This window comes from Cupressus sempervirens, chromosome 9, assembly GCF_028749045.1.
Source record: "Cupressus sempervirens isolate cs-2001-9-10 chromosome 9, ASM2874904v1, whole genome shotgun sequence".
Lineage (NCBI taxonomy): Eukaryota > Viridiplantae > Streptophyta > Pinopsida > Cupressales > Cupressaceae > Cupressus > Cupressus sempervirens.
This window is the reverse complement of record NC_143126.1, coordinates 618,477,153-618,501,883: the sequence shown is the minus strand read 5'-3', so window position 1 is coordinate 618,501,883 and position 24,731 is coordinate 618,477,153. Positions and strand designations below refer to the sequence as shown.

General features: G+C 36.5%; 1 protein-coding gene across 4 annotated transcripts in view; it reads right to left on the bottom strand.

Annotated features, from left to right (window-relative positions):
• Nucleotides 1-3,921: 3,921 nt before the first annotated feature.
• The window catches only part of LOC149540224 (alpha-L-fucosidase 2-like), a 126,388-nt gene continuing 105,578 nt past the window's right edge, over nt 3,922-24,731 (bottom strand). For 2 of the 4 annotated variants that reach the window (XM_089801361.1, XM_089801360.1), the window contains exons 6-10: nt 6,970-7,194; nt 6,658-6,759; nt 5,298-5,433; nt 4,596-4,791; nt 3,922-4,385 (exon numbers count right to left, since the gene is read on the bottom strand). In XM_089801361.1, coding sequence (XP_089657487.1) covers nt 4,040-4,385; nt 4,596-4,791; nt 5,298-5,433; nt 6,658-6,759; nt 6,970-7,194 — 1,005 coding nt within the window. In that variant the 3' untranslated portion in view covers nt 3,922-4,039. The remainder of the gene's footprint in view (nt 4,386-4,595; nt 4,792-5,297; nt 5,434-6,657; nt 6,760-6,969; nt 7,195-24,731) is intronic. The other 2 variants (XM_089801363.1, XM_089801362.1) reach the window with 1 other exon arrangement.

Sequence of the window (24,731 nt, the reverse complement as noted above, 5' to 3'; positions counted from 1 at the left end):
TTACTTTGGTTGAACTTGGAACCCTCAATAGAAATACAGGCAATAATTTCTTTAAGTATTATGCTGATCATATGTTAACCCAGTCATAAAAGGATAGCAAGGAGAAAAAGGAACTCAAGGCCTTAGTGGTGGCCATGGCTACTTATATTGATTCATTAATGAACCTCAAAGCCTTACCAGTTGTTCAAGCCCCTCAATCTTTCGATCCTAATTCTGCAGATAGCCAACAACTGGTAAAACAGATGCAAAAGGGGAAGTTGCTCTCGGATGTAATGCAAGATTTGGTGAATTCCATTATCAAAGAAGGTAATAAGTTTATCCTAGAATTCACCATTATGTATGTTGAAGGGGAAATGCTTTTGGGAGAGATTCAAACTCAGATTTTGGGGTGGGAAACTGAACAAAGTTGGTGCCAGGTTGTTTTCTTTCAAGTGACTGAAGTTGAAAAATTTGGAGTGCTTAATTTTCTAGGTGAGAATCCGACTAAAAATGTGGATTCCTGTATGTTGTTCATCATGAAAAATAACATGGGTTGGAAAGAATCGATCTACAATGAAGCTATTAAAGAGATGCAATGCAACGAAAGCAAGATTGCAGGGATGCATGACGAGATTCTTAAAGACATGAATATAGTAAATCCTACGGAAATTCTACAATTTGACGATGGCAATATGGATTCTGAAGCATTAACAAAAAGCTTCAACGATGCTATTACAAAGATTAAAGATAATGAATCACCTACTACTAGTGATTTCACCACACTAGCAAACATTGAATCCATGTTATGTCTAAACAAAAATCTCATGCCACGTTAGAGTTTGAAAATCAAGGAATTCAAATGGCAAAAAGACGCTTGTAGGACTAAGCTGTTGAGTTTAAAGAACCCCCCACTCTCATGCGATGCAAGAGTTCATGAACACATTCAGAAGCTGGAAATTGGTGAGGCAAATTATGGGCGAAGAGGAAAAGACCGGTGATGAAGTTTGATCGGGATAGTTACCTCCGGTCATGTTTTAGGCAACCGTTTTTAAAACGATTTTTTGTTCTTATAATAAGTGTTTAAACCGAAATGGTTGGACTTTAATGGAGGCCTTTCAAATTTGTAATGAAACTATAAAGCTAGGGCATTGAACTAATTAGGGGTTAGAATAGAAAGCTAAAAAATTCTTTGATAAGTAGATACTTTTACAGCAATTGAGATATAACATATATATGTTTTCTTTTTGAATGACTGTGTGCATGAAATTTTAATATATATCATCTTGGATCCCACTTTGAAACTTGGTGTTTTAAGTGTTTAAATCATCGTTACTTTGTGAGCACTTGATTTATCGATTGAAGATATCTGTTGTTGTTTCTGATATATTTCACTTTAGTTAAATTTCTTGAATGATTATTATCTAGTTGTTATATCATTCCTTTCTTTGAATGAGTGATTTCAAAGGAAAGATTGTGAATTATTTTCTCTTTATTGCATGAATGAATTATCACCTCACTACCTAAAGTATGTGAGAGTCCTTATGCGCTTTCTAGAAAAAGTGCAAAATTAGTTTTGAATTCATTGATAAATATTTTAAAGGAAGTTGTACCTATAAATACAGAGAGAAAACAAGTAATATGAAGCTTTCTCAACTGTTGTGAACATCTTTGTACTTTCCAAGTCTTGGCCATAGAGAAAATTACTATTGTGTATTTAGAAAGACAATCTGTTCACCAACAAAAGCATAGTGATTTTAAAAACAATCGAAATTAAAGCTTTGACTGGGAACAGTTGTAGCAATACATAGACTAGAAGCTTTCACTATAGCTTGTATTACCATCTCAAATTCACAAAAAATAGTTAGAATTCCCTACTTCTAAAAGTCTTTGTGCCCCAACGGTAGAGGTTATTCTCATAGAATAGTTTAAAACAAGACTTAGAGTCAAACTAGTGCACTTTCAACTAGCCTTTGAGTTAGTGTCAATTTATTGGTATCACCATTTCCAACCATTAGATAAAAGTGTACTTAAAGATTTCATCTTGCCCATTACTCGCTCCACGGGTAAGTGGATTCTTTCTTGAAAGCTAAGAAGAAAGAATATTGGTAACACCCCTTACAAAATCTCTTAATTTCTTACTTACCTTGAGTTGATCCAAAGAACGATGTGAAGGGAGAGCCTTCCCTTTCATATAAGAGAGACTTTGTCTCACATGTTGTGCCTAGTCATCTTATTTTACAACTAGATTTTACCCAAAACTGTCGGTTGCAAAATATCCACCCAACAATATGATCAAACTATTAAATCTGAGTTTTTATACAAGGGGTCAAAATACCATTAATGAATAACAATTTATTTATTTTTTCATTTTAATAAACTCCATATATATATATATATATATATATATATAGCTTGTTGCTTTAGGATTGCAAAACTGGCTAATAATACAAAACAAATGTATCAACACAAATATAACCTCTAGATGGATTTTCCCTCCAGAAACCAAAGGAGTTTCATTGTGTTATCTTCAAAAAAACTAAAATGGTTACCAAATCCAGATGTTTTTCTCTACACAATCTATTAGGCCCAAACTACAACAAAAAACATATGAAAGGGTTGCATTCAGATTGGGCATTACATATTAAGATTGTGTAGATTTGTCTCATGTGGGGCAAGGATCAGACCACAAGAATCAGAAATCATTTGTCATTTCACAAGCCCAATCATGACCCCATAATGTTAATGGAAAAATGTCCTAACTAAGAGGATTTGGTTGGACAATCAAACCCCTCTTGACATTTAAGGACAAATCATAATTGTCAATAGCAAAAAATTCTAGTTACATGCTTATCTCCATAGTCAAAGTCATGGACAAGGGCTAGGCTCTTAATGCCAAAGAGACGCAAATTAACTCCAACTGGAATGAAATTATGGAGGCTTAGGCACCAAAGTATTAATATACATCAAATCACAGATATGTCATCTCCAATATAATGGTATTAATCAGTAGCAATCATCTAGTACAAAGGTACTGGGAAAGCCCTTAAAACCCTTACCAGCCATGAGCAATTTACCATACCTTTGCCCAATTACTTTGGAGTAATAAACAATGACCATTGTTATGAATGTGTAGCATGGCCTCATACAAATTAGACATGAATATTTGGTAATTAGTTTATTGACCAAAAAATGTAACATGATTTCATATTATAACAGTAGAAGTTCATATGCATTCAGAGAGTGAAATTTGGCTCTTAGAGTGAATTAAAAAAATTATCATTCTAATTTCTACTAGTATACTCGTTTATGTCCAAGCCATGCTCTCAAACAGACAAGGCATCTTCATACTTATATTTAGCCCTCCACCATCTATCTATTATTTAAGTACTTTGATATTAGCAGTTCACAACAGGCATTCTAGACCATGTATTTATGAAAAACTCAAGCAATACAAAGAGAAACTAAGCATTATTTCACTGGTTACTACTCAAGTCTTAAGCATAAATATTATATGGCAAATCAGTTGACTTGCAATATGACAGAAATCCATTTCTGAGCATTGCTTTAAAATTGCCAATGCATGCCAGCAAGAGCCTAAGAGGTGACTAGCACCATATTCAAGCTTCACAGACACCCAGTATAAATATCCTGGATCAGGGAATGAGGTATAAAGGGATCCCAAAAGAGACATCCCGTTATTGTATTCTGTACTACAATTATGCATAATTGACCTTAGAAAAATAAGTCAAATTTAATCTGCATTAAACCCTCATCACACATTGGCATGACATTATGCTTCAAAAGAACCTCAAAATGAACACAATTACTAGTAAGCAACATTATATTTGCCTGTACCTGATCATAGTGGAGGCAATGTTGGCAGATTAAAAAAAAAGGTCAACATAAATTAGACCAAGGGATTTTAATGGTGCCATAAGGAGGTAGTGGGAATTGACCAGATTATAGGCCATGCAAAAATAGATTTAGAAAATGTAAAATGTCAAATGAAAGATATTACAGTCATTCTCTCAAATAAAAAAATTAAGATAGAAATTTACACTCAGCTGATACAGCATGAAGATCTTGGTATTTTCTCTATGCCTAATAATGGGAATGACCTGATCATCTTGAGATTTCTGTTAAATGTGTGGACATAGCCCACAGATAATTCAACTGTCGCACTAATCCCATTATAATACAACTTTTTGGGTGAAATCTGATTGTGCACAATCAAACCAACTTCATGCAGCTCCCCTTCTTTCCAGCAGATTGCAACTTTTGTATGACCTCTAGCCTTCAGCCCATTAACACATCCACTAGGCCATTTATCTCTGGGTAATGCAGGTAGCAAATATAGGTTGTTATCATCACTTTGAACCAGCATTTCTGCAATGGCTGAAGCAAACCTGGCAAAAGTTTTATAATTAACATATGCATATTCAGTTCTTATATTTACTAGAAGCCTAAATCATTAACAAAAATAAAATTATAAATTCTGAAAGTATTCATGAACTGTGCTAAATTAGCTCATGACCAATTAGGAAAATATTTATTTCATTCTACTTTGTCAACTTCATTTTAAAATGGGACAGCAGTAAACAAGATAAGTTTGTCACCCAAAGTTTGCATCAATTTGAAAAGGTGGGTGCGCTGTAAACAAATTTGCATAAAGCCCGCCTTCAAACATTTCTTCATGAGCAGGATCCACCAGGGTAATAAGTTTCTTGACCATTCGATATGCATGGTTGCTGTCGTGAAGACGTGCCCAGAGTGCAGTCTTCCATACAGTTGACCATCCTGGCCCATCCTCCCCTGATAATAGAGCACTTTAGTGAGAGAGATCAAGAGCAGCCAAGCAGGATTCGATATGATAATATACTAATAGCTAACAGAGATTCGAATGAATAGTCAAAAATAACTATCAAAGAATGAAACATCGTGTACACAAAAGAGTGTAAAAAGCCTGCCACTTCTTTTTGACACAGCTAAACTAACAAAACGAAGATGTAGGCAATTTCTGAAACTAGTGCATAAGGTAATTTCTAGACTTGTAGCCATAGAACTGAGAGTTAAGACCAATTTCAAAAGTCATCGGAAAATTTATTAGTCTTTGGCAATCTGTTTAAAAGTTAAGACAGCATAAGGCTTGTAATATCCATTAACATTCCCATTGTAAAAAAATTTATCTGTATGGCTGAAAGCCACTCAAGAAACAAATGAAATACAGTTTTACTTATCGAAATATAACAGGATACAAAGTCAAGCTTCCATGTGAGAAATGGGGAAGTGTTTTGCACAATCAAGCTTTGATTTCAGACCTCTTTTAATCAAGCTATTCACGGCAGCTTTGGACAATTCTGGGGTGGCCTCCGTTGTTATCGTGTGACCTGGATAGAGCCCAAACAAATGTGACACATGTCGATGTTGCACTTCTGGATCCTGAAAATCTTGTGCCTGCCAAATTCATCAGAGTACACATCTTGTGAAACAATTAAGGAATATATACAAGATCTAAGACATGTATTAAGCAGGTCTTATTTAGATTCTATCTAATTGTCTACTGTAACCTGTAGGAATAAAGGTCCTAGAAATAAAGGGAAAAACTGATAGAAGTTGAAGTAAATAGCAGCAGCAAGGATGTCATATTCCATATAAAACATATATGGATGCATCCTAACCAGCCAATTATGTAAGCTCACCCAGTAAACAAAATGGCATAACAAATATAGCTTTAGGAAACAGTGTTTGAAAATTAACTTTGTTATGGTTATTAGCCAACCATTTGAGGATAAGCTTCCCATGATAACAGCAAAGTGAAAAACTATAACAAATAATCTCTTGCAACCAAATAAACCCTATTGCTTATGATGGTGTGTCAAAACCAATTCAACTATCACACTATTTCCAGAATATCCTTAAATTTAATAAATAATTCTCTGTGAAAACCTATTCCTTTCTGTAGCTAAAACCAATAACTTGTAAATGCATCCAATGGCCAGTCAAACATGGTAGCTTTCATACTTGTTCTGTAAGTACTAAATCAGTATTGTAAAATGAAATGGATATCATATGCCAAGTGATTGGCACATAAGTACCATAAAGAAAGATCAATCCACTACATTTGTTCTAGTACTCAATGAGTCAGAATTATATTTTGGACTGCTAATCAAATAAGATTTATCTGATCATACACTTTGTTGTATTTTTGGCACAAATAATGATTTCAAAAATTGTGTATCATCTTTTATTAGAATTATCATGATAAAAATAACTTTTCACTTTCTTCAGACATGATCATTTATCACGTAGAGCTGATCCATCTCTTGGTAGCTGATCGATATGGAGCTAAAGTACAAAAAATTGTAAGCTACAAAACCAGCAAAAATGCTTGCTTATATAATTTGGCAATGTTTAGGGATCAGAATAAGGTAGAATGATTCTAAATTGGTAAGAGGATTGCAACCATATTTTGAGTTCATTTTCATGCTAGATGTGCAGTATCATAGAGAATAATGATAACTTGTACAGCAATCTCCAGATGCAAATCAACAGTCACAATCTAAACAAATATCCAGTGATTAAAGAAAATATAATTTCAATCTAACACACTTCACATTTTGCAAAAGGGCAATCAAATACATATATTTTCCTTCAACAACTCAATGCTAATCGTCTTACCCATTCCATTAAAGAACCATCTCTAGCAACTTTTGGTGGAAAGAGATTGGGTAGTGCGGCCTTCATTTTTTGAATTAAATCATCATCTGTGCTTCCCAACACCTGCAAAAAGTTTTTAAAGAAAGCATATTACTAAATCTTTCCATCAGTAAAGTAAAAACATACACAACCCTGAATTCCCTTCATAGAGCTCATATGTTATTATAATAATATTGAGATAGAACAAAAACAGTCCCATCAATGCTTTGGACATGCTACTAATGCAGAATACATGAAAAATTAAGCACAGAACACCCATGAGCTCAAATATACCTTAGCTGCAGATATTGTGGCATTAAATATTTCTCTGATAATAGCCATGTCCATTGCAGTTGCATAGCTTACAGAAGCCTTTTGACCATCTGGAGCAATGAACTCATGTTCTGGAGAAGTTGCAGGATTGGTCACAAGGACACTTTTGGGATACTCCACTAACCAGTCGAGCAAAAATTCACCACAGCCTTTCAGCAATGGGTATGCTTTTTGCTCCAAAAACTTCTGTTATCCAAGGAAAAATATTAGAAATCAAATTATTGTGACTTTTGAAAATCACTTATTTTGACCAAACTATGAAATATGCTTAAGCAAATTTTATGGAAAAGGAAATGCCGCACCCATAAACAACAACGTGGTCATTAAAATGGAAGTACTCCCATTAGAGAAGTTACATAAATCTCAATAGAACTTTTGGGTTGCATAATAGATACACTTTTCTTGGATATACCATTAGCTTTTGTAATTGCAGTCAGGAGATACACTATAAGGAGAGGTATACAGTTTGGCACCAGTATATTTGTTTTGAGAACGAGTGACAATTATGCACATATATTAAGCACTGGATATGCATTATTTGTGAAATCAACATGCCTATACAAAATAAAGAGAAACTGTGCCTCCCCTCACTTAAATAAAAATTCAATTTCAAGACAATTCCCTTCTTGTTGGGATGCTGTAAAACTAATCTAAAATTGAATCCACAAATGTTGGTGCTCCTCTTGAATATCCTTCCAGTGCTCAGAACCTTCTCTAACCTTCACAAAGCAGTTCCGTCCATTCTTTGATAACTAATGTCTGATACTAGAGACTTCAGATTCTAATTTTTCTCCTCATACATCACCATGAATCATGATTTCAGTTTTTCTGACAAAGATTTGTACTGAAACAATCCATTAATTAGGCTTGTAGGCCAACTTGAAGCAAATAAATAAATTAATGCACAGGGAAGGATGATTATATGATACCAAAACTAGTTTATGAGTTGTCAGGCTATAACATCATCACCCCATTACAAGTGGGAAGCCCCCTTTTACTTTAGCAGTAGGAATATCGGTCTTAGGTGGTGGCAATTTTCAAGTCTCCAAGTCGTAGAGATAAGTTTGGGCAACTTTAGCCTGCTAGGTAGTCAAGTCTATCACAGATATGGGTGAGAGTTGGGCTAAGCTAGCTAAAGATACATCATCCAGGAAGACCAGCATGGTCGAGATGAAGGGTGTAGAATGGCAATCATTGAACTATGGCTCATTGTTGCATGATAAAATGAAAGAACCATCAATAACTAAAGCAAGTAATTATGATTTGTTTAAAAACCCATGTCAGCTCATGATAGTCATTAGTGTAGTCATGTTGTCAAGTTGAGCGGTGGATGATCAGGTACATATTGCCCTCAAAAATCCTTGGCCAAAGTAGGTTAGTGGCATGCTTGTTGCTGTGATCACTAGAGGTTGGGGTGCTAACAGTTGGCAGATTGGAGTATGGAAAGTATCCTAAGCCTAGTTGCCTGTTTAACCGACGCTCTAACACCAGAATGCCCAATGGTTGGGCAGTGGTGCCTCAAGCCTAATCCTCGAGGTAGGGAAGGCCTTTTACGGTAAAGATTGTGTGGGGATACTTAAGGGTCTGCGGTTGGGAGGTTAAGCCCATGGCAATGCTTCTCCTCTCCTCCAGTAGCCAAGGCTTGCACAACTCAAAGGTCAAAGTCTTTATGCAAACTCGGGTACTTTACTTTATATTTATACTCTGCATTTTCAGTTAATTTTTATAGTTAGATGATATGGTTAGTTTCTCGAGTTGGATTATAGCAATTAATTCAGTTATTTATTTTCTTGATTATGTACAAATGGAAAGAAAAACGATATCCATGCATAGGTAGTTACAATTGTCTTTCATGTTACCTTGAAAAGAAATGTTATTTTTAGATACTTCCAATTCTTTAAAACTAGTATGAAAATTTAGCATGTTACATATGGTACCAGAACCTAAGGTCTATTTTGTGGTTATAACAAACGCACCGAGAGAAAGATTAGGGGGTGTCCTAATGCAAGAAGACCACATCATTGCTTATGAATCCAAAAAACTGAAAAACTATGGATAAAGTTATGTGTCACATGACTTGGAGCTAGCAGCTATTGTCCTTGCTCTGCAGATGTGGAGACATTACCTAACCGGAAAACCATTTGATCTCAGGTCTAATTATCATGGATTAAAGTATCTATTCACCCAACCCAACCTTAATGCTCGTCAGAGGTGGGTAGAATTCTTAGCAAATTATGATTTTGAGATTAGTTATATCAAGGGTAAAGAGAATAAAGTAGTTGATGCCTTGAGCCGGCGAAGGCATATTTCAGCCATGGTAGCAATAAATATTGGGCTTAAAGAGCGGGTATTGCAGTGTCTACCAAGAGACAACTTTTACAATGAGGTTCACCAAGCACTCCTTAGTGATACTCAAGATCCCTAATATAATGGATATCAACTGGATGGAGATGGACTCCTACAATATAAAAATAGGATGTATATACCTAAGGTTCCAGAGATTCGAAAGATGATTTTGGGGAGATACATGCCGCCCCTTATTCGAGACACCCGAGAGTAACCAACAAACCTTTGTACTTTTGGAATGGCATGAAGAAGGCAACAATGGAAAAAGTGACAAGATGCCTCAAATGCATGAGGGTGAAGGCAGAGCACCGATACCCAGCCGGATTAGTACAACCAAACGAAGTTCCCAGATGAAAATGGAAAATAATCACAATGAATTTTATCCAAGGGCTACCCATGACACGAAACAAGCATAATACCATTCTGGTAGTTGTGGATTGACTAACCAAGGTAGCACATTTCATCCCCGAAAATTTAACAGATGGAGTGCCAAAAATAGCGAACAAGTTTGTGAGAGAGACTTTTTGACTCCACAGAGTCCCAAAAAAGATCAAATCTAACAAAATTTGCTAGAATGACATCCACATTTTGGCAAATATTATTTTCAGCTTTAGGAACAACGCTAAACATTACTTCAACCTAACACCCAGAGACGGATAGTCAAACAGAAAGGGTGAACCAAGTCTTGGACGATCTCGAGGGTATATTGCATAGATCAATAGTATCAGTGGGAAATGTATCTTCCCTTGATCGAATTTTCCTATAACAACTCATATCAATGTACTATTAAGATGGTGTCGTTTGAGGCCCTATACGGGCATAAATGTAGAACCCATGTAAGTTGGAATATAAATGAGGACCAAATCATCGTTGGGCCCTTCTAGAGATGGAGGAACAGGGACTTCAAATTTGTCAAAGGTCGAAGCAGGCCAATAATTGGCAGAAAAGTTATAGAGATGCCAAGAGGATCCCTAGGGAATTCTTGGTGGGAGAAAAAATTAAACCACAGAAAAGTACTATCGAGTTTGGCAGGAACATCAAATTAGCCCCAAGATATGTGGGAACCTTTGAGGTGTTGGAAGTTGTAAACCCTGTGGCCTACCAAATTGCGCTACCTCCAACCCTTGTTGTAATGCATAATGTGTTTCACATTTCTTAAAAAATATATAACCAGCCATGACCATGTTATAGACCATGAACTCTTGAAGGTGCAAGAGTCAGGGGTGGTGGATATAGAGCCACTCAAAATACTTGAGGTGAGTAAGCTTTGCTTGCAGAATCGAGATATAACCCAACAAAAGGTCCAATGGGACCAACATACTGTAGAAAATGCTACTTGGGAATGTTAAGAAAGTAACCTGAATAACCTACAGGTCTATGGGTACAAAATCGTGCCTCACTCTTCTTGTTTAATATTCTCTAAAGAATGACATTCTATATTATTTATAGTCTCTATAAAGGTGCCGGCAATCAATTTGAGATTTGTTTAGTTTGACATTTAACTAATTTTAGTTAAGTCTTGCTACCATTTCAAGTTGCCAACTTAGAGACACTTAATTAATGGATGTATGTCAAGGGTTATGTCCCTTAAGGGACATACCCTCTAATGAGGATATTTAGACGGGTCATGTATGTAGTTTGTAGGACATACAGCACATCTACAGTCTGGACTACAAGCATGCATAACCTCACGGGTTCCTTGCAACGATTTCACACTCCAGTTTGAGATTATCCCAGAATTACAGTCATATCATTATTCAGCATATTCAGACCTGTACATCAGTATTTGGATCAGGGTTATCTTTGAGTTTCACCTAACTTTGATCTTAATCTCAGAATTTTGTTATCAGAATCTGCAGAAAATTAAATGGTATCAGAGCCCTGTTATCAGATCTAGGGCTCTGCAGATTTTCTATTATCAGTTCTGATTATATCCAGTAAGTTATCTTTCATTTCCAATGGCATATACAATCAGACCTGAGGATAGATTCGATGGAAAGGAACATTTTGAAGCATGGAAATTCAGAATCTTGATGATTCTCGAAGAAAATAATGTTAGACAGTTTTTTGATGGAGCATCCAAACAGCCACCTGTTGAACCTCACAAATCCATATGGACCAATGGAAACAGGAAAGCCATTCAAATCATCTTGGATGGAGTTAAGAATGACATTGTACCTATGCTTACAAAACACCAGACTGCCTACGATATGATGAATGCATTACGAGATGCATTTGAAGTAAATAATGCAACGAGGGTCTTTGCACTAAAGAGACAACTAAATCACATCCAAATAAAGAAAGGAGAACCAATAAACTCTAATTTTCTAAGAGTCGTTGATATTAGAGATGAATTGTCCAGCATAGGAACCATCATAAATGATAATGAATTAACGCTCATGGTCATAGATGGACTGCCAGAATCATGGGAAACATTTGCACAAGGAATAAGTGCTAGAGATCAGCTTCCGGATTTTAACAGACTTAAGAATGATTGTCTTCAGGAAGAATCAAGAAAACTAAAGAAAGGAGGAAAACCTAAAGTGGAAGATGAAGAACTTCACGTTCTTAATGCCAACTCTTATAAAGGCAAGAAAAAGCATTTCAAAAAAAATAAAGGAAATCAAACGAATGGCAAGCCCAAGAAAGACCTATCAAAAATAAAATGTGAAAAATGTGAAAAATTTGGACACTCTAGATCTAATTGTCCAAAAAACTCCAAGCAACAAGCAAATTGCACAAATGTTGTTAGAGAAAAAGAAACTTATGATCTAGAGAATCGTGTATTGTATTCCTCCTTATCAAATGAAATCTCAAATAAGGCATGTGTGATAGATAGTGGATCCTCCAGGCACGTAATGGGATACAAGGAAAGTCTAGATTTCTTGACCGAGAAAGTTAACGGTGAAGTTACTATTGGTGATAACTCAGCACATTCAATTAAAGGAATTGGTAGCTACACTTTGAAGCTAAAGACAGGAAATGCTCTTCTTCTCAAGGATGTACTATATGTACTAGAGATAAAAAGGAACCTAATATCAATTACAGTGTTAGAAGATGATGGACAAAATGTTGCATTCGTAGATGACAAAGTATTAACTTGGGCTAAGAACTCTTCCATCAAGAAAGCTAAAGTAATTAGTCAAAGAAAGGGATATTTGTATGAACTGAATATAGAACCCATTCAAGCCCTTGTTCACAAAGCAGAGGATTCAAACGAAATATGGCATAGAAGATTAGGGTACCTAAACTTTAAAACCCTATCTACTATGGAAAAGATGGTTACCGGACTACCAAAATTAAACCAAGATCATCCTAGTATTTGCAAAGGGCGTGCCCTAGGTAAAAGTACTAGAAGTCCTTTTCATGATAGTACTAGAAAAACAAATAATGCACTAAAATTACTTCATTCAAATTTATGTGGACCCATGTCCGTTCCCTCCCTTGAAGGATTCTGGTATTATGTCTTGTTCATAGATGACTTCTCTAGGAAAACATGGATTTACTTTTTAAAATGCAAAGAATTAGAACAAATCTTACAAAGATTTAAGGAATTCAAAGCATTAACTGAAAATTTTTCAGGACATAAAATTAAAACTCTTAGAACAGATAATGGAGGAGAATATACCTCAGATTTGTTTAAAAAATTTTGTAAAGAAACAGGGATCAAGAGGGAGTATACTGTTCCTTATAACCCTGAACAAAACGGGGTAGCTGAAAGGAAAAACAGGACAATTATAGAAGCTGCTAGGGCTATGATTTTTTATCAAAATCTAGAATACTATCTTTAGGCAGAAGCCTCTTGTACTGATGTATACATCAAAAACAAAAGCTCTCACTCCTATCTTAAAGATAAAACCCCTGAAAAAGTATTTACTAAAATAAAACCTAATGTAAGTCATCTCAAAATCTTTGGATGTCCTGTATACATTCATGTGCCAAAAGAAAAGAGAACCAAATTAGAACCATCTGGAAGAAAGGGTATCTTTGTAGGGTATAGTGAAACTTCTAAAGCATATAGAATTTTCATACCTAGACAGAAAACTATTGAACTTAGCAGAGATGTAATCTTTGAGGAAGATCTTGCATTTAAAAGAGCAATAAATTCCCATGAACCCTCTCCTTTATCAAATTCTGAAAAGAATAAGTGAATTTGAATCTCAGAGGGACAACTTAGAAGAGGTTGAAGATGAAATAAACCTTGAATAAAGTTCATAGAAAAGGCCACTTTGGGCCATAAAAATAGTTGAAGTAGCTCAAGATTTTGCTGCGCCTTCAAGATTTGTCAAAGAAAGTAAGAGACCTAAAAGATTCTCTGGTTATACAACAAATATAATTGATTTATCCAAAACAGAGCCAACCAATCCTTCTAATGCTATTAAACATCCAACCTGGAAAGAAGCTATGACAAAAGAATATCAATCAATTATGAAAAATGATGTTTGGGAAATAGTTCCTAGGCCAAAAGGAAGATCCATTGTGTCTTCAAAATGGATATTCAAAATAAAGCATGCTGCTGATGGATGTATTGAGAAATATAAAGTCAGATTTGTAGCCAGAGGTTTTTCTCATAAAGAAGGAATTGATTATGAAGAAATTTTTGCTCCTGTCACCAGATATACTACCGTTAGAAATGTTTTAGGAATTGTCGCATCTAAGGGATGGAAGGTACATCAGAGGGATGTAAAGAAAGCATTTCTCAATGGAAAGATTTCAGAAGAAGTCTATATAGAGCAACCAGAAGGATTTGAAACTCATGATCCAAATGCCTTTGTTTGCAGACTCAAGAAAGCTCTTTATGGGCTTAAACAAGCTCCCAGGGCCTAGTATGAAAGGATTGATAAATATCTCACTGTCTTAGGATTCTCTAAGAATGAAGTTGATCCGAACTTGTATTATAAAAGAGATAAAGATGGTATGGTAATCTTGATATTGTATGTTGATGATTTATTAATCATAGGTGATGATCATCTTATAGATCAATGCAAGAAAGATCTTATCAGGAAATTCGAGATGAAAGACTTGGGTCTTCTCCATTACTTCCTAGAATTGGAAGTGCGATAGAATGCTGATAGTATCATACTAAATCAAAGGAAGTACACTTCAGATATCTTGAAGAAATTCGGAATGTAGAACTGCAAGTCCACGTCTTCTCTAATGGAAACCAATTTGCATAAACTTAAAGAAGCAACTACAGAATCACCTCCAATAGATTCTACTCTCTACAGGCAGATAATTGGGTCTTTGATGTACCTAGTAAGTACAAGACCTGATATTTGCTATACGGTTCATGCCTTAAGTCAGTTTATGTGTGAACCTAAGGAGATTCACCTAGTTGTTAAACGCATTATGAGATACCTTCAAGGTACTCTTAACTATGGACTCAAATATGAGAGAGTTGCTTTAGATTTGGATGGATTCACCGATTCAGATTGGTGTGGAAGTGTTAAAGATGGGAAAAACACTTCAAGATGTTGTTTCAGTTTAGTAGCAGCTATGATTTCATGGATATGCAGAAAGCCATCTTCAGTAGCTCAGAGCTCCACAGAAGCTGAATACATTGCAACAGCAATGACCTCTTGAGAAGCAGTATGGCTAAGGAAGTTACTTGTGGGATTATTTGGGCAAGCCATGAATCTTACGATCATTCATTATGATAATCAGAGTTCCATCAAGCTCTCAGTGAATCCAATTTTCCATGATAGATCCAGACATATTGAAATTCCTTACCATTATGTAAGAGATACGGTAGATAGGAATTCTGTTAAATTGGAATACATTTGTAGTGCAGATCAGACAGCAGATATACTCACCAAACCTCTATCTAGAGTAAAGATGGAACATTTCAGAAAGAAACTTGGTATGGTTGAGTTGTAACTCATTTTGTATTATTTGATTATTAATAAAATGATGAATTTTTTTTTGTCAGACTATTGACTATTATGGGCTCCACCATGTGTAATCATTATTTAGAGGTGACGATCTCTGGAATAATGAATACTTATGTAAAAGGCATTATGAGAGGTGACGATCTCTTAGATAATGTCCTAACAGTAGATTTTACTGTAAGATCCAGGTGAATTTTAGATCGTCTTGTGGCATTGACATGTTCATGGGTCACAAATTGGATAAAGTAAGAATTCTATAAATTCTTTGGGTTTATCCTGTATTCTGGTAAATCTTAAATTCAAGATCTAGTTGTGATTTAGAAATACCAATTTCTATGAGTCACAATGTGTGTCTTATCACTAGTAGCAGTAATTTGTCATATCACAGGTTTAGTAATATGACTCTGTGTCATGTGTTTTATGATACTATGTATTAAGAAGAGATGGACAGATATAGAGTATTAATTCTTGTCTAACATCTGTATTGATGTTGCTCGATATAATATCTCTCTGTAGGATTATCAGGTGAAGAGGGAGTGTTAAGAAAGTAACCTGAATAACCTACAGGTCTATGGGTACAGAATCGTGCCTCACTCTTCTTGTTTAATATTCTCTAAAGAATGACATTCTATATTATTTATAGTCTCTATAAAGGTGCCGGTGATCAGGTTGAGATTTGTTTAGTTTGACATTTAACTAATTTTAGTTAAGTCTTGCTACCATTTCAAGTCGCCGACTTAGAGACACTTAATTAATGGATGTATGTCAAGGGTTATGTCCCTTAAGGGACATACCCTCTAATGAGGATATTTAGACAGGTCATGTATGCAGTTTGTAGGACATACAGCACATCTACAGTCTGGACTACAAGCATGCATAACCTCACGGGTTCCTTGCAACGATTTCACACTCCAGTTTGAGATTATCCCAGAATTACAGTCATATCATTATTCAGCATATTCAGACCTGTACATCAGTATTTGGATCAGGGTTATCTTTGAGTTTCACCTAACTTTGATCTTAATCTCAGAATTTTGTTATCAGAATCTGCAGAAAATTACAGGGAAGACTATGATGAAATCTTCCAGAAGTTCTCGCATTTATTTCTAGAAACTACAATTATGAATGGATTTTGATTCAAAATTTGATATAATGATAAATATGATGTAAATGGAGTAACTTTGTTTAGCCTCTCTGTGCAGTTCATTGTGGATGATGAATCACAAGAGGGATGGTACGTTACCTCCCCCAATTTTTGCTTAATTTAAATTTGCTCATATACCCGTTGAGTATTCATATGAAATCAGTTGACTTTTAAAATTAATTATGATCATGTGAAATGATAAAATGTTAATTGTTATGATTTCATTTGAAGATGACATGTTAGATAATTGTTATGATGTTATTATACTGTTATCTAGAGATATCAAAAAATTGGTTATTCATTCATGAGAAGTGAAATGGTAGTTAGCCGTTATGATGTTTTTATTATCTATAACTTGTTGTAGTAAATATAATTGTTTGAAAAATATGATATTAGAGAACTTCTTGCAAGAGCACATTGAAGGGGGGGAAGCATAGCCAAGAAAGGAATTGGGCAACGGACACCACTTCACCTATGACTCGACAGGTATGGGGTTTCAACCACCAAGGCTAAGGGGTAAACCGGCTAGGCAAGCGAGAGTATACTAGGAACTACCATGAGCTACCCGGTCAAAGAAGATCACTAAACATTTAATTAAAATATGTTACCTTATGAATTTCATGATCTTAGAGCTTCTTGTGATATTGTCATGCCTTAATACAATAGTATCATATTATCTATGTATGCTTGCATATATATATATGCACAAGTATATGTAGGTGGGGTATGATATTATCATACTAAGGTAAATAGCATGGATTAATATTATTCCTTGGCAATAGTTTGTCATTCATCTTGAGCAGCTATATTTCTATAATGCTTTCCATCGGCCTTGAATTAAATTTTTTTGGGTGGCCACATTAATATTGTTGGCCAGATTGAACCAATGGCCTTGTACCTTGTAACTCCTTGCCACCTTTGCAATCTTGTTCATTACTGAGCATACAACTAAGAAGGCTAAGCTATGACATGAATAGTTTATCATTCATCTTGAGCAGCTATATTTCTATAATGCTTTCCATCGGCCTTGTATTAAATTTGTTTGGGTGAGCGGCTATATTTCTATAATACTTTCCATCGACCTTGTATTAAATTTGTTTGGGTAGCCACATTAATATTGTTGGCCACATTGAATTGATGGCCTTGTACCTTGTAACTCCTTGCCACCTTTTGCAATCTTGCTCATTACTAAGCATACAGCCGAGAAGGCTAAGTTATGACACGAAAGCTCATTTTGTTATAACATTCTTACCTCTGGCGGAACCTATACCACCGCATGCAAAACTATTTCTTTCTCTCACTCTCATTCTTGCTAGACAATCATCCCTACAAGCTTATACACACCTTCTTTGAATTCAATATAATCAATATTACAATGCTTAATCAGATTAGTTGTAGCCGATTGTGCATCCGTGCTTCCATAGCCTTCGAAGTTTGGACAATCCAAGTATTATTCAACCATTATTCAAGTTGTGCAAGGACCACCATTCAGGTCATGACATCATCACTATTAGCTTTTGTTCATATATTCAAATGATATAAGCAGGCAAAACTAAAGCCGCTTATGACTTATCTATTTAGAATCGATCATGATATGAACCGATGTTCTCTCTTTATGCACACATCATAAAATTGATTCAAAACTGTGGCATTTCCTTATTAAAGAAATTCTCTCTCCAAGATCATGAATGTTGGAATGCAACTCTTACAAGGATATTTGAATACATATTTCCTGAGATAAGAAATAGCACCTTGTGAATCAAGAACAGTAATTGTTTCTAACCACCTTTCCTTATTATGCCAATGCCGAAATGGCAGATGTATTCTCTGTGCATATAAACTTTAACATTCAGCTATCTTTATTTATTCCAATGCCATAATGGCAAACGTATTGGTTGTGCATATAAATGCTTTAACATTCAGCTATCTTTATTTATGCCAACACCAAAATGGTAGATGTATTGGTCATGCACATAAATGCTTTACGCCAGAATGGCAGATGTGATTCTGTCATATAAATGTTTTAACCTTCATACTTATTTTATAAATGCCAAGGCTAGTTCGGCAAATACATTGGCCATGATTACAAATCCACCCAATCACTCATCTAGGAAGACCACCATTGTCGAGATGAAGGGTGCAGAATGGCAATCATTGAAGTATGGTTTATTCCTACATGATAAAAACAAAGAACCATATTAATAACTCAAGCAAGTAATTATGATTTGTTCAAAAACCCGTGTCAGCTCATGATAATCCTAAGTGTAGTCTTGTTGTCTAGTCAAGTAGTGCGTGATTGGGTACATAGTGCCCTCAGAAATCCTTGGCCAAGGTAGGTTAGTGGGATGCTTGTTGTTGTGATCACTAGAGGTCAAGGTGCTTACAGTTGGCAAATAGGAGTATGGAAGGTATCCTAAGCCTAGCTGGTTGTTTAGCTGACACTCTAACATCAGGATACTCAGTGGCCAGACAATGGTGCCCCAAGCCTAATTCTTAGAGTAGGGAGGGCCTTTCTCGGTAGAGATTGTCTGAGGATACTTAAGGGTCTACAGGTTGGGAGGTTAAGCCCAGTGCAATGCTTCTCCTCTCCTCTAGTAGCCAAGGCTTGCACAACTCAAAGGTCAAAGCCTTTATGCAAACTCGAGTACTTTATTTTATATTTATGCTCTGCATTTACAATTATGTTTTATAGTTTGATGATATGGTTAGTTTCTCTTCAATTGGATTAGAAGTTAATTCAGTCATGGAAAGGAAAACAATATCCATGCATAGGTAGTTATAACTGTCTTTCATATTACCTTGAAAAGAATTATTTTTAGATACTTCCAATTCTTTAAAAAATGAAAATAGCATGCTACATTTCAGCCACCCTCTCAAGTGACCAAAAGAGGGGGTATGATGAGTATGAGAGTAATGGAGGTTTCAAGTTAAAAGCTATAATTTTCAATCCACAAGGGATCATATCCAAACCAAATGAAAAAAAAATGGAATTGGAGAATCAGGATGCCAAAAAAGCAGTCTCAAGGAGGGGGCAGAATCTACCTTCTACTTGGGGTTCTCATCCCAAGGCACGCCAAATCTCTGCTCTCGACAAAAGCAAAGGGTTTGTTTACTTCAAAACACCACAAATCAAACCAAGATCAAGGAAAAAGAGAAGGATTGAATTGTTGAAGCATATCACAAGGATTGGCAAAAATGTCTACTGTAAAATGATGATTCAAAGAGGGAGGCAGAATTTGCCTACCTCTTGGGATTTCTAATCTCATGGGGGGGTAAATTTATGCCACATAATAGAAACAAAATCCCAACTCACAAGAGAATTTTGCCATGGAATTGATAGTATTTGGAACACATTAGACCTAAATTGCTTGAAAGGGATGAAAACTATGCAAGAGAAAATAGCGATAATGTTTTCGAAGATGAGGATGAAATGGTAGATAGGATCAGAACAAGAATCAGACAGCTTTGGCCTTAAAACATCTCAAATTCATTGGATTTACAATCAATAAATCAAGAGTGGATGTAAAGAAACAACGTGAGGAGATTAGGGGTGATTTGAATTCATGCTGAAAACATTGAACCAATTCCAACTAGGGGCAGAATCTGCCCCCTAGTTGGGATTTTAAATCCCAAGCACACCCAAATTCCTGCTGAGAATTGGACCAAATTGGTGGAGAGATGGAAGTTTGCTCGCACAGCACATTACCAAGACAGAAACTTGCCTCCCCAACTCCCCCAAATTGAAGTCGGCCTGCATGGAAAAATACAAAGACTGAATCAAATGTTTTGAGGGGGCAGATTGGCCTAAATAGGGACATGCCTTTTTGTTTTGTGGATCACCTAATTGAAGAGGGTGGAGACAAATCATTTTCTTACCAATCAGAAGCAGATTTGAGGAGATTAGGGGTGATTTGAATTCAAGCTGAAAACATTGAACCAATTTCAACTAGCGGCACAATCTGCCCCCTAGTTGTGACTTTAAATCCCAAGCACACCCAAATTTCCGCTGAGAATTGGACCAAATTGGTGGAGAGATGGAAGTTTTCTCAAATGGCACATTGTCAAAACAAAAACTTGGCTCCCCCAAGAACCCCAAATTGAAGTCGGCCTGCATGGAAAAATACAAAGATTGAATCAAATGTTTTGAGGGGGCAGGTTGGCCTAAATAGGGACATGCCTTTTGGTTTTGTGGATCGCCTAATTAAAAAGGGTGGAGACAAATCATTTTCTCACCAATCAGAAGCAGATTTGCCTCTCTATAACGGGCAGTGACTTCCTTTAAAGGCAGATCCACACACTAAGGTGGCAGCAACTTCATTCCAAAGGCAGCAATTTCTCTTTGGCAGAAATTTTAAGACTTTGAAAATAGTTTTGGAGATAGTTTGAAGCAAGAACATCACTGATTTTTCCATTAAATCAGAAATACAAGGTATTGAAAGAGAAGAGATCTGGGTAGTGATTTCATGATAGAGGTGCATTTTGCCTCAGTGGTTAGGTACAAATTCTTGATCTAGTCAGTTTAGTAGAAGAGAAGGTTGATTTAAAGCAAATATAGATGCAATTTCACTTCACGCAAACTTTTGGATTTCCTTAAACATTTATGCTTATCATTTCATGACCTTAATACAATCTGTTTTGTTTCTGCAAAGGTAATCCATGAAAGAAGAGAAGCTTGGAGACAAAGGAAATGAGGGCAAGGCCAAATTCAAGACTTCAAACAAGGAGAGAACAAGTAGATGCTACAATATCAAACTCAAGGACTTCAAATGAGGAGGTTCAAAATCAGATTATCAAAGTACCAATTCAAGGCAAGATCAATATACAGTTCAAGAAAGCAAGGATACAAGTTGGGGGCGGGGGAGGGGGGGGGGGGGGGAGCGAGCGGGGGGAACACCGACATGAATTTCCTCCAAAACTCTGAGTTCACTTTGAAAGATCCAACAACATGAAAGACTTCATCACTTCAAGAAGATCAATGTCAAGGCATCAAAAGATACACCAAATTTGCAAGTACAATCAAGTTCAAATCATGGCAATGAGAAATATTCGAAGAACGTGGATGGAGAAAATTTGAGAAGAAGCAATTTGGGAATGTGCCACCACAAATGATAGTGAGTATCAAGAGATATTTTCTTATCACCAAAGAATTGATCAAGCTTACAAAGTACTGATGTTGAGGTGGCGCCAACTGGTCTTTAACCAATCAGAAAATTCTAGTTACACATGTTCAAACACATTCAATCAAATTATGCCATGCATTCAATTTTCTCATTGGCGTTCAAAAGCATTGTAATTTTCTTATTGGCCCATAGGGTGGTACCTTCATGTAGTTGGAAGATAGTGTGGCAACCCTAATTAGGGCTTGTAATGGGTCTATCTTGGCCTTTGATCTTGAATTGACCTTGGTCCTTCATTCTAATTAAGCAATTATAAGGCCTTCTCATTTGTAACTCGTTAAGATTAGAGAAGGTATTAGTTTTAGAGTAAAGAAGACTTGTTTCAATTTTTGGCATAATGCTATCAAAGTAATTGTTGATTCATTGTTGGTCTTCATGGTGGATTACTTGTGTTGCTTTCAAGTATTGCATGGTTTCTTCAATTCCTCGCTTAGAGTAGATTATTGGTGTTTTGTTGAATGGAGGATATTCTGAATGCATCTTTGGTGAGTTTGCTTCAACCAAACCATTAGCTACTTGCCGATTGTAAGTTTGTCTTGCATGATCAAATGGCATTTATATGAACTTGACTTCGATTTCTCGGTTAACTGATTAATCTTTTGGAATTAATGACGAAAATGACTCATTTCAGTTCAAATGTGAAAACCAATTGCAACTGACAATTGGAGAGATTGCTTGTTAGGTCAGCAATCTTCCTCTGAATTTCAGAGATACAACTCCCTTGTAAGACCTATATTTTATTTTTTGGGAATATTTTTTAACCAGAAGTAGGAAAGGCAAACATACATTCGCACATCACCATGATATAAATGATATCTAAGATTGAAACATAAAGGAAAAAAGGAAAACGGACAAACAATACAAAGGCCAATTATTCAGTAATGGCATTTATATGAACTTGACTTCGATATCTTGGTTAACTAATTAATGTTTTGGAATTAATGATGAAAATGACTCATTTCAGTCCAAATGTAAAAACCAATTGCAACTGACAATTGGAGATATTGTTTATTAGGTTAGCAATCTTCCTCTGAATTTTAGAGATACAACTCCCTTTCAAGATCTACATTTTATTTTTCGAGCATATTCTTTAACCAGAAGTAGGAAAGGAAAACATTCATTCGCACATCACCATGATATAAATGAGATCTAAGATTGAAACATAACGGAAAAAAGGAAAACAGAGACAAACAGTACAAGACCAATTATTCAGGAAAACGGAGACAAACAGTACAAAAACCAATTATTCAAGTCCTTGCTATACACAAACAAGACGAGGATTTATATTTTCCTTTCAGATACGAATGACAAAAACTCAAAGATTTTGGGACAAACATATGCATAATTAAATTGAAGAAAGCACTAAATAGCAATTGTGATAACTCAAAGATTAACAACAATTAGAAAGAACACATTTAAACTCAAAGATTTAACATATAACCCTTCTTTTCTTTAAATTCAAAATAAAAGGCTTAGAGACCATTCAACCCCTGTACAAAAAACATGTCTGAAACAAAAAAAAACTCTTTTCTACACAAAACTAAAATCAAAATGCCCTAGACTCTGATAGAGGCTCACTCATGCCTCAAGGGCCCATTTGGTTGTTGGCATACAACTGGAATAGGAAGAGAAAATTAGAATATGTTTTCTATTCTCTGTTTGGTGCATTGAATCAGAATTGAGAATAGGAAGACATATTCCCATTTTGCCCCTCAAATGAGCATATGTCCATGCCAAAAAATACCTGTTATTGGAATAGGCCATTTATATTCCTAATCTGACTTTTCAATATTGCATTATATTTACTGATCCATGGTCCGGAAAGGGTTAAAGGAGAAAGAACCGTAGATTGACAGTGGATGTGAAGAGTGTTTACCGTACAGGTAAAGAAGTCAACACATACAGACAATAATAGCAGAATTATATTCGCAATAGTAGATGAATGATGATTTACAATGATCCCAGACGGGATATAAATACTACCGCCGAACCTTCCCGAAGGAGTCCGTCGGCCACAATTATTCTATCCGTTACAAACTATTTACTGCCGGACCATCGGCTACGGAATACCGAAACACCACCAGACCGTCGGCTACAGAAACATCGCCGGAAGAAGTCAACACATACAGACAATAATAGCAGAATTATATTCGCAATAGTAGATGAATGATGATTTACAATGATCCCAGACGGGATATAAATACTACCGCCGAACCTTCCCGAAGGAGTCCGTCGGCCACAATTATTCTATCCGTTACAAACTATTTACTGCCGGACCGTCGGCTACAGAATACAGAAACACCGCCGGACCGTCGGCTACAAAATACAAAATACCGCCGGAACCATCCAGTCGGCTAACACCATCCCCCCCAAAAAGAAAAGTCGTCTCCTGACAACTGACAAAATATCTGAGACAAATTAACAAAAAATACATTAATAGAGTGACTACAACAAGAGAAATCTGCTTCTGTCATATCACTTCCACATTCATCCCGTTACATCTGTAGCCTCTGCTAACACAATACTGTCTCCTCAAGCTGACCTTGATAGCCACCTGTGCTGCTTTCTCTGTTTTCAATTCCTCGGTACCCTAAGCCAAGTGTCGCTGCACTGCCTCCAACCGGATGATCAGCTCCTCCCGAGCTCTCTACGCATCCACCAAGACAGCCTCACAGCCAACACCTGCTCCCACTGCCTCTGGTACACAGAAAGTCCATGCCTGCAGCAACTTCAACTCTTCTCAACTGGTCAGACTCCCACGACTGATATCTGCCACGACTGGGGGTCCAGGGGGCAACGCCCCTAGCAGGGTCGAGGGGCAGCGCCCCCGCGGGGTCCCGGGGCAGCTCGCAACCCACACAGGAATGCACGGATCACACCATTTCTGTCATTCTCTTCCGATTCTGCACTCTTTCTGGCAACCACGGATGCGTCCCCTTCCCTTTGGCATCATCTGCCACTAATTCTGAACAACTTGATTTTGTCGACGTTTTTTTTTTTTTTGTACTGAACCTCTGACTGGCGCCCGCGTCCTACTCCACGGTCTTTCTGTCCTCACCTGCGGCCTTCCTGGCGTCGCCCGCGGCCTTCCTGTTCTCCCTGCGAATTCCTGCGTCACCCGCGGCCTTCATGTTCTCCTTGCGGCCTTTTTGTTCTCCCCGCAGCCTG